This window comes from Octopus sinensis, linkage group LG4, assembly GCF_006345805.1.
Source record: "Octopus sinensis linkage group LG4, ASM634580v1, whole genome shotgun sequence".
Classification (NCBI taxonomy): domain Eukaryota; kingdom Metazoa; phylum Mollusca; class Cephalopoda; order Octopoda; family Octopodidae; genus Octopus; species Octopus sinensis.
The window spans coordinates 164328777-164345982 of record NC_043000.1 but is presented as its reverse complement, the minus strand read 5'-3'; the positions used below and the strand labels follow the sequence as shown (position 1 = coordinate 164345982).

Below are 17206 nucleotides of genomic sequence, written 5' to 3'. Positions count from 1 at the left end.
AAGACAAAAAAAAAAATTAAAGTTTTGTTGCAGTGTTATAAATTGATGAAACGGATGACACCAGCACAATGGAGAAAGCACGAGAAAAAACCAAGGAAGATGAAAACAGAAGAGATGATCTCAGAATACCAGGCCTCACAGCTGAGATTCCACAGATTGAGCAAAGTACAGGTACATGAAACCTATACCAACATAATAAAAATTAGACATTAAAATAAAGATAAATATTTCCAGCTGGTCTTTTGTACTTGCATTCAGTTCACACAACACTCATATATCATAGACCATGTCAATTGTGTGCATTTAGCCATTCACTCTAAACCTTTCAGACATCACATCAGGAGACATGGTCATTATTATGTAGGAGTCAGAGAAAAATGGTCAAATGAATGAGATATTTCTGTGCTGATTCATGAATCAGAAGTTAAAATTGACTGCATGTTATTTGTTACATTTCTAGCCATTAGGAATGGTTAGCAGATTACCTTACCTGAGGATATTACTCATCATAGATTGCTGTCCTATGTAGTGAAAGATTTATTTCTTGTCCACTTCATAAACCAGAGACAAGTATTGGCTTGTACTTAGAAAACATCTAAAATATATACACATACACTTGTGCGTGTAGATAGAAATATCATCCTGAACAGCAACATCAGGCTCCTGCATGAACTGGCAGTGTCCCTTTTTTGTATACATTGGTGAGTTGGGCTCTCATTGCAGACATATGGAATAAGATACATGCACGGGACATAATCTTATTAGCTTTTATTTGGATCACATAACAAACAACAAAGGTCCTTGAAACTATTCAATATCACATTGGTTCTATACAATGAAGAGAAAAGAAAGCTAAGATGGTTTGGCCTGTAACAAAACCCAGTAGCCTTGCAAAGACCATTCTTCAAGGAAGGAGAGACTGACAGAGAAAAAGATACATGGACAACATCAAGGAACAGACAGGCACATCATACCCAATGACTGGCGTAGCAGCACCATAGTCAACTGCTACAAGGGTAAGGGTGATGCTCTAGATAGAAATAACTACAGGGGTATCAAACTGTTGGATCAGGTGATGAAGGTCACAGAGAGGGTCATAACCCATCTCATTAGGGAGAGAATTTGCTTAGATGAGATGCAGTTCGGTTTTGTGCCGGGTAGAAGCACCACTGATACTATATTCCTGGTCCGACAACTGCAGGAGAAGTACCTAGCTAAAGATAAACCCCTCTACATAGCTTTTGTGGACTTGGAGAAAGCCTTTGACAGGGTTCCCCGTTCCCTTATCTGGTGGTCGATGCGGAAACTGGAGATTGACGAATGGCTAATAAGGGCTGTACAGGCTCTATACAGAGAGGCTGTCAGCAAGGTTAGGATTGGCAACGAATATAGTGAAGAATTCCGGGTAGAAGTAGGTGTGCACCAAGGCTCAGCCCTCAGTCCCCTTTTATTCATCATAGTCCTCCAGGCAATAACAGAGGAATTCAAAACAGGTTGCCCCTGGGAGCTCCTCTATGCTGATGACCTGGCTCTCATAGCAGAATCACTACCGGAACTAGAAAAGAAATTTCGGGTGTGGAAGCAAGGGTTAGAATCAAAGGGCCTTAGAGTAAATGTAGCAAAGACCAAAGTTATAGTAAGCAGAAAGGCGAACTCAGCACACACCCCCTCGGGCAGGTGGCCCTGCTCGATCTGTAGGAAAGGTGTAGGTAGAAACTCCATAAGATGCACCCAATGTAAGTTATGGATGCATAAGAGGTGCAGCAACATCAAAGGGAAATTAACAGATAAGATAGCTTTCATGTGCGGCAGATGCACAGGGACAATAGACACCACAGATACTCAGAAAACAGATTCCATCACACTCCAGGGGGAGAAACTAGAAGTAGTTGATAGTTTCCGCTACCTGGGTGACCAAGTTAGTAGTGGAGGTGGATGCTCAGAGAGTGTCACCACTTGAATACGAATAGCCTGGGCAAAGTTCAGAAAGCTCCTACCCCTACTGGCGACAAAGGGTCACTCGCTCAGAGCGAAAGGTAGATTGTATGATGCATGTGTGCGAACTGCCATGCTTCACAGTAGTGAAACATGGGCTGTGACTGCAGAGGACATGCGTAGACTTGAAAGAAATGAAGCTAGCATGATCCGCTGGATGTGTAATGTCAGTGTGCACGCACGACAGAGTGTAAGCACCCTGAGAGAAATGCTGGATATAAGAAGCATCAGATGTGGTGTGCAAGAGCGACGCTTGCGATGGTATGGTCATGTGCTGTGGATGGATGAGGAGAGATGTGTGAATAAGTGCCACTCCCAAACAGTTGAAGGTATCAGGGGGAGAGGTAGACCCAGGAAGACATGGGATGAGGTAGTCAAGCATGACCTCAGAGCGTTGGGCCTCACTGAGGCAATGGCGAACCAGTGCCGGTGGCACATAATGGTACCAGTGCCGGTGGCACATAAGAAAACCATCCGAACGGGACCGTAGCCAGTACCGCATCGACTGGCCTCCGTGCCGTGGGCACGTAACAAACACCATCCGATCGTAGCCGTTCGCCAGCCTCGTCTGGCACCTGTGTCAGTGGCACATAAAAAACACCATCCGAGCGTGGCCGTCTGGCAGCCTCGTCTGGCACCTGTGTTGGTGGCACATAAAATCACCCACTACACTCTCGGAGTGGTTGGCATTAGGAAGGGCATCCAGCTGTAGAAACACTGCCAGATCTGACTGGCCTGGTGTAGCCTTCGGGCTTGCCAGACCCCAGTTGAACCGTCCAACCCATGCTAGCATGGAAAGCGGACGTTAAACGATGATGATGATGAAAATGGTATTTTATTGTTTTATTGATTCAATTCTAAATGTTTATCAATACAATAAGTGGTCCATTGCTAGAAATAATTTGTTAGTGAGGATTGGTTCTTTTTAAATGTCACCTGCTTTGCTGCATTTTAATAATAATAATAATAATAATAATAATTGTGTACAGTGCTCAGGTGCACTACAACTCATCTAAAGTGTATATATAATCAGGTGAAGTTTCGGCGGATTTCGGAAAGCATGAGGGCCTTAAAAGATGCAGTGTCATGGCAGTCAACAACTGATGCAGGCAATTTATTCCACGCTTCAGCAACTCTGAGCGTGAAAAAATGTTTCCGAAAGTCATGGGAGCTGTGCTGTTTTCTGACTTTGTAGGCATGTCCACGTGTGTTAGACACATGGAGATCAAAAAGGTGTTCAGTGTTGTTATTGGTGAGGTGGTTGATAACTTTGTGGGTGTTTACCAAGTCCGTCGCCAAACGCCGGAGCTTCAGTGAATCCATGCCCAGGGAAACAAGGGGCTCAGAATATGGTAGGTGTCTGATGGAGGGTATGCGTTTGGTTGCACGTCTCTGGACAGATTCCAGGAGGTCAATGTTCTGTGCAAGATAGGGGTTCCAAACTGATGATGCGAATTCCAAGTGTGGTCGTACCATAGCTGTATACAGTTTTAAATAGATGGCTGGAGAGCGGCTAACAAAAGTCTTGCTGAGTGATGCCAAGACACCCTCGGCCTTCTTGACAATTTTAGAGATATGCTTTGTCCAACGCAAATCACTGCTGACAGTGATACCTAGGTCACGCTCGCAAGAGGATTTCTTGATATCAGTGTTGTGGAGGGAGTATGTGGACGCAGGGTTTTTCTCCCAAAATGCATGGTGGTACACTTGTCCACAGCCAGTTTCAGTTGCCAGTCTGTGATCCATTGCTGCATTGTGTCAGGTCTGATTGCAGGAAAGAGTTGTAGACAACAGGATCTGTCCTCTTGATTTCAAGGTACAGCTTGATGTCGTCTGCATATTTCAATACTGTGGCATTCTTTAAATTGGCATCTATGTCGTTAATGTATGCCACAAACAAGAGGGGGCCAGGGACAGATCCCTGTGGTACACCCGATGACATCTCATATGGTGTAGAGTGCTGTCCTAGAACTGTGACTACCTCCTTTCGGCTGAGGATGAAGGATTTCAACCAGTTAAAAAGGTCATCCCCCACACCCATTGCAGAGAGTTTCACCATAAGCCTTTTGTGTGGCACAGAGTTGAAAGCCTTAGCAAAGTCAAGGTAGACAACATCCACCCATGAGCCACTGTCAGTGATCTGAGTAATGTCCTCAAGGAACTCGACAAGCTGGTCACTGCAGCTGGAGTTAGGGACAAATCCATATTGTGAGGGTCGGATGAGACTGTAAGAGCTCCAGAAGTTCCAGAGTGTTTCTCTGACACACGATTCCATCAGTTTTGCAATACAGCTAGTGAGACTGACTGGGCGATAGTTGACAGGTGATGTGCGGTCGCCCTTTTTGAACAGAGGAATGACACTGGCAGTTTTCCACTGTTCGAGAGAGTAGCACCATTGTTGAGACAGTACTGGAAGAAAATAGAAAGCTGGTGTAAAAGGAAGTGCCTGCCACGTTTGAGAAGCAGGTATGTAACTCCATCGAGACCAGGGGAGGCATAGTTGCGCTTATTTTGAAGGTGACGTCGCAGCATTGCAGGTGTAAATTCCATAGTTGTTATGGAGTTTGCTGTTAGTGATGGTGAAGATGGTACATTTTGAAACCATTACCAGTCACAAATGATTAATTTCCAGTTACATAGTTCTCAGTTTGATTCCACTGCATAAGTAAATATCTTTTACCATAGCCTTAGGTTAGCCAAAACTATATGTGTGATATTTGAAGAGAGAAACTGAAAGCTCACCAGGGAAGGTGTTTCAATTTTTGGATGGTAGACTTAGGTGGTAGCCTGGTTTAACATTGCTACCTGGTTCTTGGATCTTTTTTAGCTGGAAGCGCTTTGTAGCAAGTATTCAGTCCAGGTCTCCAGTTTGAAGATAACCTCCTCCCTTATTCTCATCAATTTCAGAGGCCCTGAAAAGCATTATGGTTGCTGCCTTTCCTCTCTTGAATCTGATATTAAAATTTTAAAATATGCTAAGTTCAGTTTAGATAACATTTAGCATTACACTTCTCACTCCATCAGCAGAATGAGATTTTACATATGAGTATATATGGGATCTTACATACTTCAATATCTTCTACTTTTGACATCAGATTTCAGAATCCCCTCAATGCCTTAAAGAATGTAACTTTCATGTGTATGACTAAGGTTCAAAGCTCTGGTCATGGTTGAAATATTTTCTAGTGGTAAAGAGGAACTCGAGTCTGTGTCACGTGAGTGGTAATGATATAGATATGTTAGGTTGCTGTAAGATATTGTGAAACTTAGCATTTACTATAATTGTAACGGTTTTAGTTGTGGAGTGAGGTTGATGTCCATGGCTGTTTCCTCACTTGTGAAAAGTTTGAGTTTTTATGCTGTTGAGGTGAAGAGCAGACAAAACCTATACAGAAATCTGTTGAATGGATTGTAACTGCAAATCCAACTATCAACCTAGTTATGTTTTGCTTCACACTGATTTAGCTTGAGAATTACATTAGGTATACATGTTTGTGGAATACTCAGACACTTGCATGTTAATTCAATGAGTAGGTTGTTCAGTTGATCAAATAAGTGAATGCACATTATTGAAAATAACAGGCTATTAGAAGAGTAACGATGTAAAAGATTGGATAAGAAAATATAAAATAACAGACAAATGTTTAACCCTTTTCTTACCATATTTCTGTTGAAATACACCATCTTCATTTCAATTAATTTTGAAAATAATGAAGAATTTAATGAAATGATTGTCATTATTAAGCAATTTTTGATGAAAGGCTTAAATTTAGGTAACTTAAAAAAAAAGAGAAAAATTTGTATTGTAGAACCAAGTGTGCTCTTAGGCAGGTTGCTATCAAAAGTATTAATGGTGCTCACCCTAGTTTTTAATTAGACTTCCTCATTAAACTAATTTTCTTTGCATCAGCATTTTATTTTGTTGCCCTTTATACAACTTGTTAGAAGAGGAATATTCTGAGAGCTAAAACTAAGAAAATTGCCTTTATGGTGGTCAAATATTAACATCTAAATGCTTGTGTACAATTACTAATAGTTTTTGCCTTCCATCTTTATCAACTGTTTCATACTGATATAAGTTGATTGGTTTTTCTGAGGCAGTGTTTCATGATCCAGATACCTTTCTTGTTGCCAACTCTTCATTTTGTCTTTAACACACAAACCTGTCTGTTTTGGCACGGGTTTTATGGCTGGATTGCCCTTCCTAACACCAGTCTACTCTGCAGGTTGGTTGGTGTTAAGAAGGGCATCCAGTTGTAAAAACCCTGCCAAAACAGACACAGAGGTCTGGTGCAGGCTCATGTCAAACTGTCCAACCTGTGCCAGCATAGAAAGTGGATGTTAAACAATGATGATGACGACAGAGATGGGATTTACAGTAATTTCCTTATCAACAGCTTTTAATAAAATTCTGAATTTAGGCAAATTATCATGAAGTATAATTTTCCAAATAAATTAAATATCAGCCTTTCATTTTATTCAGGAGAGGCAATGGTGTGTGCCCTTCGAGGCCCATCCGGTATAGTGAGGCTGATGAAGCCAGTGTTCAGTCTGAACATCGATGTTCATTATCTTCAGCATTTTAATGTCCAGTTTTCCATAGAATTTATGGAGGCAGACTTTTCACAGGCTGGATGCCCTTCATGCTGCTAACACTCAGCCATTTCCGGTTAAGGTAATATTTCACTATTACCAAATATATTTTCACAGAACATTGGAAATGAAGGACACTGCATCTTTGCTGGTGACACTCATTTCACACAATGTCAAAACAAGGAGACATAAACTCTCATACATGATGGCCTGATGGTCAGTCTCTCTCATAGTCCAAGAAAGACAGTTCTGCAACTTCTTGCTGAACAACCAATGCAGGTGATTTATTCACAGTGATCAAATGTCCGTGCCACACCTTAGCTCCCTCCCTCCATCAAATCAATGTTGTCTGAACAGGTTCACGGTGTACCACTTGTTAGGTGTCAAAGTGCTCATAGAGCAATGGGAGATGAAGTGTGCTTTGCTTAAGAACAACACAGCACCAGTCCAGGAACTGAAACCATAATCTTGTGATCAGGAGTAAAACACCCTAACCACTGGTCTATGCACACATATATAGGTACATAAATGCCCATGGGCATATGGCATAGTGGTTAAGAGTGCGGGCCACTAAACCCAATATTCCGAGTTCGATTCCAAGCAGTGACCTGAATAATAATAATAATAATCATCATCATCATCATCATCGTTTAACGTCCATTCTCCATGCTAGCACGGGTTGGACAGTTCAACCAGGGTCTGGGAAGCCAGGGGCTGCACCAGGCTTCAGTCTGATCTGGCAGTGTTTCTACAGCTGGATGCCCTTCCTAACGCCAACCACTCCGCGAGTGTAGTGGGTGCTTTTTACGTGCCACCTGCACAATAATAATAATAATAATAACAATAACAACAACATCGAAACATACCTTAGGAATGAGAACCCAAGTTCGAAATTTCCCCCAAGACACCTCAGGAAGGCTGGAGGGTAGGTACATCAGCCGAAACGTGTTTAAAACAAAGAAGATGAGGATAGATATCCATTAAATGTAAATAATGTAAATAATGTAGTTAGGACATTGTTAATACATTTAAAAGCAAATGAGAAATAATTATGCTATGAAAGAACATTCCTCAAAAATGCAATATTATCCAGTGACTAATGAAATTTTAATTATTTAGGCAAATATGGTCAATAAGAGTTATATATGTTCCTCCTGATAGCCTCTTTTAGTGTAGTATCATACATGGCAAGATTATGTTCTTACCACAGGCTACCTAGCTATGAAACATGTGGCACTTATTTTTCCATGGATTCAGTTAGTTAGATTAGAGGGAAGGAGAACAAAGAAAATTGCCAAAAATACAACAGAATGACTATGCGACTAAACTGAATGAATTTCAAATTTTATATCTCTTAATTTGAAATTCAAAAGCTTGTTAGCCTAATTTTAGTTATTGCAGTGATTTCCAAACTCTTCCTGTTAGTAACACACTTTTTAAACATACATAATTTAGCTACACACTAATTAAGTTTTATGCAAACTTATTTTAATATGATCTACCATGGCTATAAGATTCTGATGCATAGATTATTTTAATAGTGGAACATGTTGAGAAAAACTTTCATTTATCTATATATAAAAAATTCTTTGTTTCTGTCTGTTTCCTATGCATTCTCAAATGGCTCAACCAAATCAAATCAAATTTTTCAAGCTAATGGTATCAGACCCCGTGAGTGTCAACATGTAATTTTTTCCATTTGGATTAAAACAATATAATACTGGTACTGGTTCGGTATTATGTGTCAAAAGTGAAAGAATAAGATCTATATTGTAATGTGATATAATACTGTTTCACTTTTAATTCTAATGTGATAACACTAAGATCATCTTATTTCTATTAGACAGAAGCGAGATGAGACTTTCCCAAGATCAGCAAAAACATATTGCAGCACATCAAATGGAATCTCAAGAGAAAAGTGACATGAGACTTTCCCAAGATCAGCAAATGCATGTTGCAACACTTAATGTTGGATCATTAAAACATTTTAACGATTAGACAAGGGTCCAATAGAATAGCTCTCAGAAACAGACTACATACAAATATTTTCTTCATAACTGCTGTGTGTTGCTTTCAAATATGATCCATCCCATTCTTATAAAAATGATAATTTTGTCCAAATGAAACTAATGGCATGTGCTGCTCAGGTGGTCAGGTAAGAAAGATTGCCAGCACCACCAGCTCCTGCTCAACCTCTTATGGATGTTCTGGAAGGCACGTCCATCCAGTCAACTGATTTTCTGAACACTATCAGGCAATACAACTGCATTTCAAATGACATTGTTTGGTGCATCTAAGGAGGTAGTTGAACATTCAAAGTTCAAAGGCAAGTCTCTTATCTCATTGGTTCCCTGTTACCCACAAATCAACAACCACAGTTCCTCCAAATTTACTTTATGAGTAATGCAGGACAACAAACCCGACGTGAGGTATCAAAACTTCAGACAATGGATTGTGTTAGACACAGCTCCGACTGCTGCAAAGGAGAGTATATCCATTGACAGCTTTTAGGTGTGTTTAAAAATCACATACCCACCATCCTCAATTTTCCATAACAGCCTAGGGTCTAGAAGACTCCAAACGGACACATGGCATGTTGCTTAGTTGAATCAGCCCATCATTTACTGCACAAATGTTTTGTCATCAATGTTGCACTTTCCCGCATCACCTGTTCATATATATACAAACTATGCCACTTTAATCCTGAGCAACACCAGGTATCTCTGCTAGTATTTTATAAATATATAATTTGTAAGCAAAATAAAATACATTTTCAAGAGAAATGTGAGTTATCATCATCATCATCATCGTCTAACATCCGCTTTCCATGCTAGCATGGGTTGGACAATTTGACTGAGGGCTGGCGAACCACATAGCTGCACCAGGCTTCAATCTTGATCTGGCAGAGTTTCTACAGCTGGATGCCCTTCCTAACACCAACCATTCCGAGAGTGTAGTTTATCGATAATAATTTGTATATACAGGGTGGAGCAAAATGATCTGACACATTTGGAGGCTTAATAAAAGCACAAAATAAGAAATAATGAAAAGAAAAATTTTATTTTCTGAATCTACATATAATGCCATTTTATTTCATTAAGTTTTAAAAATTAAATCAGCTAAATGCTTCCCATCATTGTCAACACATTGTTGGAGACATTCATGACAGATATCGATAACTCTTTGGATCATTTCTTCTGGAATGGTTGCTATTTCTACACAAATTACACGTTTTAATTCCTCAATAGATCGAGGGTGATGACTGAATACTTTTCATTTTAAATATCCCCACAAGAAGAAATCACATTTCACCATTCCAGAAGAAATGATCCAAAGAGTTATCGATAACTTCCATGAACGTCTCCAACAGTGTCAACAGACAATGATGGGAAGCATTTAGCTGATTTAATTTTTAAAACTTAATGAAATAAAATGGCATTATAGGTAGATTCAGAAAATAAAAAATTTTCTTTTCATTGTTTCTTATTTTGCACTTTTATTAAGCCTCCAAATGTGTCAGATCATTTTGGTCCACCCTGTATATGCAAGGATTAATAAAAAAAAATTTTTTTATAACTTACTATTTCAGCGAGTTGCTCTAATTGCTGAGTCACTATCAGAACTGGAGGAGAAGTTCCAGGTGTGGAAGGAGGGTTTAGAATCGAGGGGCCTTAGAGTCAACCTAGCTAAAACCAAAGTACTAATAAGTAGGAAGGGAGACAATCCACAAATGTCTTCAGGAAGATGGCCCTGCTCGATCTGTAGAAAAGATGTAGGTAGAAACTCTATAAGATGTACCCAGTGTAAGCTATGGACACATAAGAGGTGCAGCAATGTCAAAGGAAGGCTAACTGGGAAGATAGTTTTTGTATGTGGCAGATGCTCGGGAGCATTAACCTCCGAAAATCTGCAGAAAACAACTTCCGTCACTTTCCAGGGGGAAAAACTAGAAGTAGTTGATAGCTTCTGTTATCTTGGTGACCAAGTCAGTAGTGGGGGTGGGTGTGCTGAAAGTGTAACGGCTAGAATAAGAATAGCCTGGGCAAAGTTTAGGGAGCTCTTACCCCTGCTGGTGACAAAAGGCCTCTCGCTCAGAGTAAAAGGCAGACTGTATGATGCATGTGTACGAACAGCCATGCTACATGGCAGTGAAACATGGGCCATGACTGCTGAGGACATGCGTAAGCTCGTGAGGAATGAAGCCAGTATGCTCCGATGGATGTGTAACGTCAGTGTACATACTCGACAGAGCATTAGTACCTTGAGAGAAATGTTGGACCTACGAAACATCAGTTGTGGTGTGCAAGAGAGACGATTGCGCTAGTATGGTCATGTGGCAAGAATGGATGAAGATAGGTGTGTGAAAAAGTACCAATCCCTAGCAGTTGAGGGAACCCGTGGAAGAGGTAGACCCAGGAAAACCTGGGACGAGGTGATGAAGCACGACCTTTGAACTTTAGGCCTTACCGAGGCAATGACCAGCGACCGAGACCTTTGGAAATATGCTGTACGTGAGAAGACCAGGCAGGACAAGTGAGTCCAGCCCACTTCAGCATGTCTTTCCTCCCTTGGACACACAAAGACCTGTTGAGGCAAGCGAAGTCGAAATCGAACCTCATCCGACGACAGGCACCCATGCCAACCCCCTTTGCTTGCGAAGACATGTTGGGGCAAGCGAAATCGAAATTGAATTGAACCAGCCAGGATCCCTGGTCTGGTGGTACGTAAAAAGCACTATCCGACTCGTGGCCGATGCCAGCGCCGCCTCGACTGGCTTCCGTGCCGGTGGCACGTAAAATACACCAATCCGACCGTGGCCGTTGCCAGCCTCGCCTGGCACCTGTGCAGGTGGCACGTAAAAAGCACCCACTATGCTCACGGAGTGGTTGGCGTTAGGAAGGGCATCCAGCTGTAGAAACATTGCCAGATAAGACTGGAGCCTGGTGCAGCCTTCTGGCTTCCCAGATCCCCGGTCGAACCGTCCAACCCATGCTAGCATGGAGAACGGACGTTAAACGATGATGATGATGATGATACATGAGCTTGGTGGGAAGAAAGGAGATTTTGGACATTAGATGGAATAGTAGATAATGACACTCATATTTCACTATCAAGCATTTTGAAGTTTCCCTGTTTTGATGCATTTAAGTTTAGCATTGCTGAAAAAGATGCTTCACAAATGTATGTAGTATAAAACTACAAAAGAATTTGTAAAGCCTTTTTAACTAGGTTTGGATACTCCTTTGAAACACTAATCCAAAAGTTCTGTAAGATTCCCTCTTCATAATTCTATAACAGACACCAATCATTCTTCATTTTAGCTAGTTCTTCTTCTTCTTTGGTAAGTGAAAAATCAATAGTTACAGTTGCAAGAAATGGATTTCTGAGCCAATCATAGTTTTGAATTTCAATATTTAGAAAATAATAATCAAGTTTTTCTCTAAGCAATGTTAAACGGCCAACAATTAATAATCTGATCTCACAAGTTTTGGAAAACATTTCAAAATTTCCTTCTTTTACTTTTGTGTTTCCAAATTGTTATTTTGTCTCTCATAGCACAAATTTTATCAGCCAATGTTAAGATATTTTCTGCTTTTCCCTGCATACCTGTGTTAATTTTATTCAGATATGTTAAAAAAATATGCCAATTTGGTACACCAAAGTTCGTCTTGAATCAGATTGTGGAATTTATTTTGTAGATTTTTTTCAAAAAGTTAAAACAATTTCTCTCAATTCATATACACGACAAAGCACATGACCGTTTGTCATTTCTTCACAAATATGAGCAAATAATCTTGATTTAAGAGGTCTACTTTTGAGCCACTTAACATCTGAGAAAATTCCTGCAAAGTTTAACCATAAAATTTTTCCTTAATAAAGCTTGAAAGTTGTCTTCACCTCTAGTTCTCAATGAAATTCTAGACATCACAAGAATTGCTCAATAATTCTGTCATTACAAATGAAACGTATAAAAACCATCAATGTGCTGCTAACCCACTGACATCTGTTGATTTATCTAACTACACTGCAAACAAGTTATTATCTTGAAAAATATCCTTCATTTGCAGCTTAATATCGTCAGACACATCTTGAATTCATCTTCCAATTGAGTTATCTGCCAGAGGAATTTTACTAACTTTTATCTCAAATTCACGTCTAAACATTGTTTGAGCAATAGCACAGCAAGATTCCTTTATACTACTTTCAGCCATTCTTTGAGCAACCAAGTAACTTGCCTCTTTAGCTTTGTCTAATGTTTTCATTCTCATTGTGAAAGCTGAAGCTTGCTTTTGAGAGATTTTGAAAGTTCAGTGAAGTATTCCACTGGTTTTATTGACAAATTTCTGTGCCCAGTGCTGAAATGTTGTTTTAATTTGTTTAGTACCAAACTTTCATTAGCAAGTATATCCCCACAAACTAAACACTGAGGACTAAGGTTGTTTTCATTTCCAGAAAATGTGAAGCTCAGGTTTATACAATCTTTGTTGCAAAAATGAGGCTTAAAAATCCATCCTGTGCACTTCTCACTCACTGATGCAAGTCATTCAACAGTCGTTTCAGTGGTTTCCTTCATAGCTGTTGTGTTTATTGGAAATGTCATCTTCTGTAACCTTTCTTTTCTTAATTAAAAACTTGTCCATTTTATGGGTAATTTAATTACAATTTATGAATAAAACTGAGCTGATTTACTTAATCAGAACACCCAGTTCCTAAGGCTAAGCCCACGAGACTGATGAACAAGGGGTAAGTGTGGCATTAGTATAATGAGATTTCATAATTATTAGCTCACCTTTAGTAATGTGTAATACCAGTATAGGTGAGCAATAACTTGAGGTGATTTGAAAGCAGTTCCAGGTGTGTTTTGCTCATTAAAACAGGTACAGATTTGAAACTTTTTAATTGATTTTCAATTTACTTTGGAGAAGAGAATACACTTGCAATATGTTAATTCTTTTACACTGAATAAAATACAATAAAAATGAGAGTTATATAATGAAGATTACTTGTGCCATTTTATCTTTAATCTTGCCTCTAAACATTAAGTGGGAAATGATAGCTGCTGGCTACATGCATTGGCATGTTTGCTATACTAACAAACAGATTCTGAAAAGCTGAAACAAATTGGTATTGGGTATTTTATATATTGGTTTCCTGTACGTCTGCAACACACCTACACCCTGCTAATGTGTCACAACACACAGTTTGGAAAACACTGAGTTATTGTGCTACATATGGATTTCTTAGATAAAAATCCTCAAATTTATAAAAAAGAGGAATTAAACTGAAACTTTTATGTTTTTCTTAAGGGTATCAATGACATGAAGTGGAGTGTTTACAATAAGAGATTGAAACAATTTTATGAACTGAATCTGTGGGCTCAAACAATAGACTACTTGCTGAAAGCTTTTACCTTTTATTATAGAAGTAGAAGCTTACTCTAAAGAGAAAATAGGATATAAACAGACACCACAAAATTAAGTGCAGTAAATTTATTTTCATCTCCGAAGTCTTAGGAAAAAAGCATGCTTACATTCTCGAGAGTCTGCAGGGTAATATTTGTCGTAGAAGTCCAATATAAACTGTTCTGGTTTGAAACCAAACTTTTGATAGAGTAACATGGCTGGATTGTTGGCTGAAACATGAAGCGTGACATCTTTACCCATGCATGTCTGTATAAGATGGTAAAGTAAGAATGAAGCAATACCTGAACGGCACCATTCAGGGTGAGTAAACAAAAAAGAAATATATGCTTCATTATATTTTACATCAGGTACCATGAAGGCAAATCCAATGACAATCTTTCGGTATAAAACAACACAGCTGAAGTCAGGGTACTGCAGGCATTCTGACAGGTCGATTCCTGGCCAGAAAAACTGTTGACAAAGTGAATTCACAGATGGAATGTGTTGAGGACGGACATAACAATAATCTATTGGATAAGTAGGTGGAGGTTTCCATAAGGGATCATCTCTATGTGAATAAGCTTGGATTTCCTCCAAGAGACGCATTTTTATGGGTTTAGTTTCATAATCTCTCATGATGAAAGGTTTCAGCCAACGTGTAGTGTATGGGCTGCAAATACACTGCAGCTGATCATCTTCAGTACCAATCAGTCTGTTGATAAATAAAGGTTGTTTCTTGTTTGATTTTGGTGGATAAATTTCAGGGTGAGTTAAGAATCTACTGAGTACTCTCACATCAGCAGGATGGCAGTATGATGAGGGAACACCATGAATCTGATTATAGTCTTTGTCTATTGAGGAGGAGTTCAATAATCCCAAATGATAATTAACCTCGGCATCTAAGTCAAACAGAGGCATACCTTGTTCTCTTTTCATTTGCCGCACAAGTAATTTACGACGGAATCTATGAAGGTCAACAGGAAGAGTTGACTTGTCAGCAATATGGTTAAGTTGACTAAGAAGTTTTTTCTCATGATATAAACTAATAGGAACAAACTTGATTGTTTTGGGCTCTGGACTCATTTCTTTCACCTCCTCTTCTTCACCTTCTTTTTCCGATTCTTCTGTTTCATTTGATTTTTCTTCTTGATCTTCATTAACTTCTCTTTTGACCGAGTCATTAGCACTTTCTTCCAATTCCTTAATTTCTTCGTGTGGCTCCAATTTTGGAACAATTTCGTTCTGGGTATTTATCGGTTCATTTACTAATTCTCTTTTGGGAACTTTACCCAACGGAGGATTAGTAGTCTTAAAGTCAAAGTTAAAATATTTGTTGTTGCTATTATTATTAATATTAATGCTTGCAAGTTCATTAGTGGAAGTGGTCTTGCCATCTCTCACACTCAGTGATGGAATAGAAAGTTCAACAGAGGAATCAGATGTTCTCGTAAAAAGTGGTCCATTGGACTTATCATCAAGAACAGCAAACATCTCTTGTAAGGAAGGTGAAAGTCGAGGAGAAGTGGGGCTGGGTGAACAAGCAGGTATAGGAGAAAAGGTTCCAATATCTATTTCCATATCACTATCAGACTCATCTTTTAAAAAGGGTGGAAATGGCATACTTATCTGAGGTTCGAGGGATTCTGATTTTGTATTTTCAGTTGGCGGTTCCTCCTCATCTTGTTCCATAAAATTACCAAGTTCACCATAATGTGTCAGATCAAATGTGCAGTGAGAATAAGAGGAAGATTCTGATTTAATTTGAATGGGGTTCAATAAAGAATCTAATTTGGTTTGAATATTAGACGTTAAGAGATCATTATAACTGGGTCCACTAAAAGTAGTTGTAGCGATATCGTTTATATTCGAACTACTTCTAACAGCGGCCAATGACACTTTTGTTGTCTTTTCGGCATTTGTTATTTTACGTTTAGTGAATGTAACACCTTTTTCTTTACGTTCTATCGCAACTTCAAGAGAGGATTTCTTCTGACGACCACGTAAGCCAGACGGGAGTAGATTCACGTCCACAGGAGGAGTCTTAGAGCGTTTGCGGAAATTTTTCCATGACGATTCTAAATTCATAAACGACATTTTACCTTCGGCTAATTTCCACCAGCCAGATTCACCTATCTCTTTTGACCCCGAAATGAAATAATTCGGGCAGCCTGTTGACAGAATACCTGCGACAGTACCGTGCCATAGATTCGTCTTTTTTCGGTTCCCAAATAGAAATTTCCAGTGTTTGTCAATAAAAGCACAGATATGATCTTTCCAGCGATAATAACCCATCTTACCTGTACCTGAAAACTGCAAATTATACAAGGCCAGCGAAACTACATGTATCCATTGTAGTTTCACTCTCTGACACAATTCTTGGTTGTCCGGAGAACAATTCGAACAAGTGAATTCAAAGAAGATATCCCCCAACAGTTCCGAAGGCCGACCGTTCTGCAGACAGGCCGGGTGGAAGAGAAGACTGCACTTGGTGCAGGTTAGCATTTCCTCGTTCTCATTGGCATCGCCTCCACAGTAACATTGGTTCAGTTTCACAGGGGATTTTCCCACGGTCTCCATCATGTAAACAAAACTATTCGACGAATTCTATTTACAAAGTTCCTTTACAAAGAAATATCGGTGACCAAATCAGGTTCGTTGATTTGCCTCTCCTTCAGACTCCAACAGGAACAAATAAAAATGTATTACATAAATTCTTGCATTAAACGAGTTCAAATTCATATATTCTATATAAATAAATAATTGAAAAGATCTTCTGCTCCCCGAATGCTTCGATCTTCTCCTTCTGGGGCCGAATGTTTCGATCTCCTTTTGCTCCCCAAATACTTCGATCTTCTCCTTCTGGGGCCGAATGTTTCGATCTCCTTCTGCTCCCCGAATGCTTCGATCTTCTCCTTCTGGGGCCGAATGTTTCGATCTCCTTCTGCTCCCCGAATGCTTCGATCTTCTCCTTCTGGGGCCGAATGTTTCGATCTCCTTCTGCTCCCCGAATGCTTCGATCTTCTCCTTCTGGGGCCGAATGTTTCGATCTCCTTCTGCTCCCCGAATACTTCGATCTTCTCCTTCTGGGGCCGAATGTTCCGATCAAGCAAAGCACGTGTGTGAAGTAAACAATTTACTTTATCAGAGTTACCCGCCCATGTCGTTCCCCTAGCGCTGTAACTGATTACTAAGGAAAGATAACTTTGAGCTGGCCG

The 17206-nt window shown here is 39.6% G+C and overlaps 1 protein-coding gene across 1 annotated transcript; it reads right to left on the bottom strand.

Moving 5' to 3' along the window:
* Nucleotides 1–13943: 13943 nt before the first annotated feature.
* Nucleotides 13944–17152, bottom strand: LOC115211028 (cysteine-rich protein 2-binding protein-like). The gene has a single exon (XM_029779878.2). It carries the CDS (start codon nt 16569–16571, stop codon nt 14085–14087), a length of 2487 nt encoding a protein of 828 aa, XP_029635738.1. The 5' UTR covers nt 16572–17152; the 3' UTR covers nt 13944–14084.
* Between the last annotated feature and the right edge of the window lie 54 nt (nt 17153–17206).

Bases quoted from the DNA above. Each gene is read 5' to 3' on its own strand.
- LOC115211028 (XM_029779878.2), bottom strand. From the start codon at position 16,571: ATGATGGAGACCGTGGGAAAATCCCCTGTGAAACTGAACCAATGTTAC.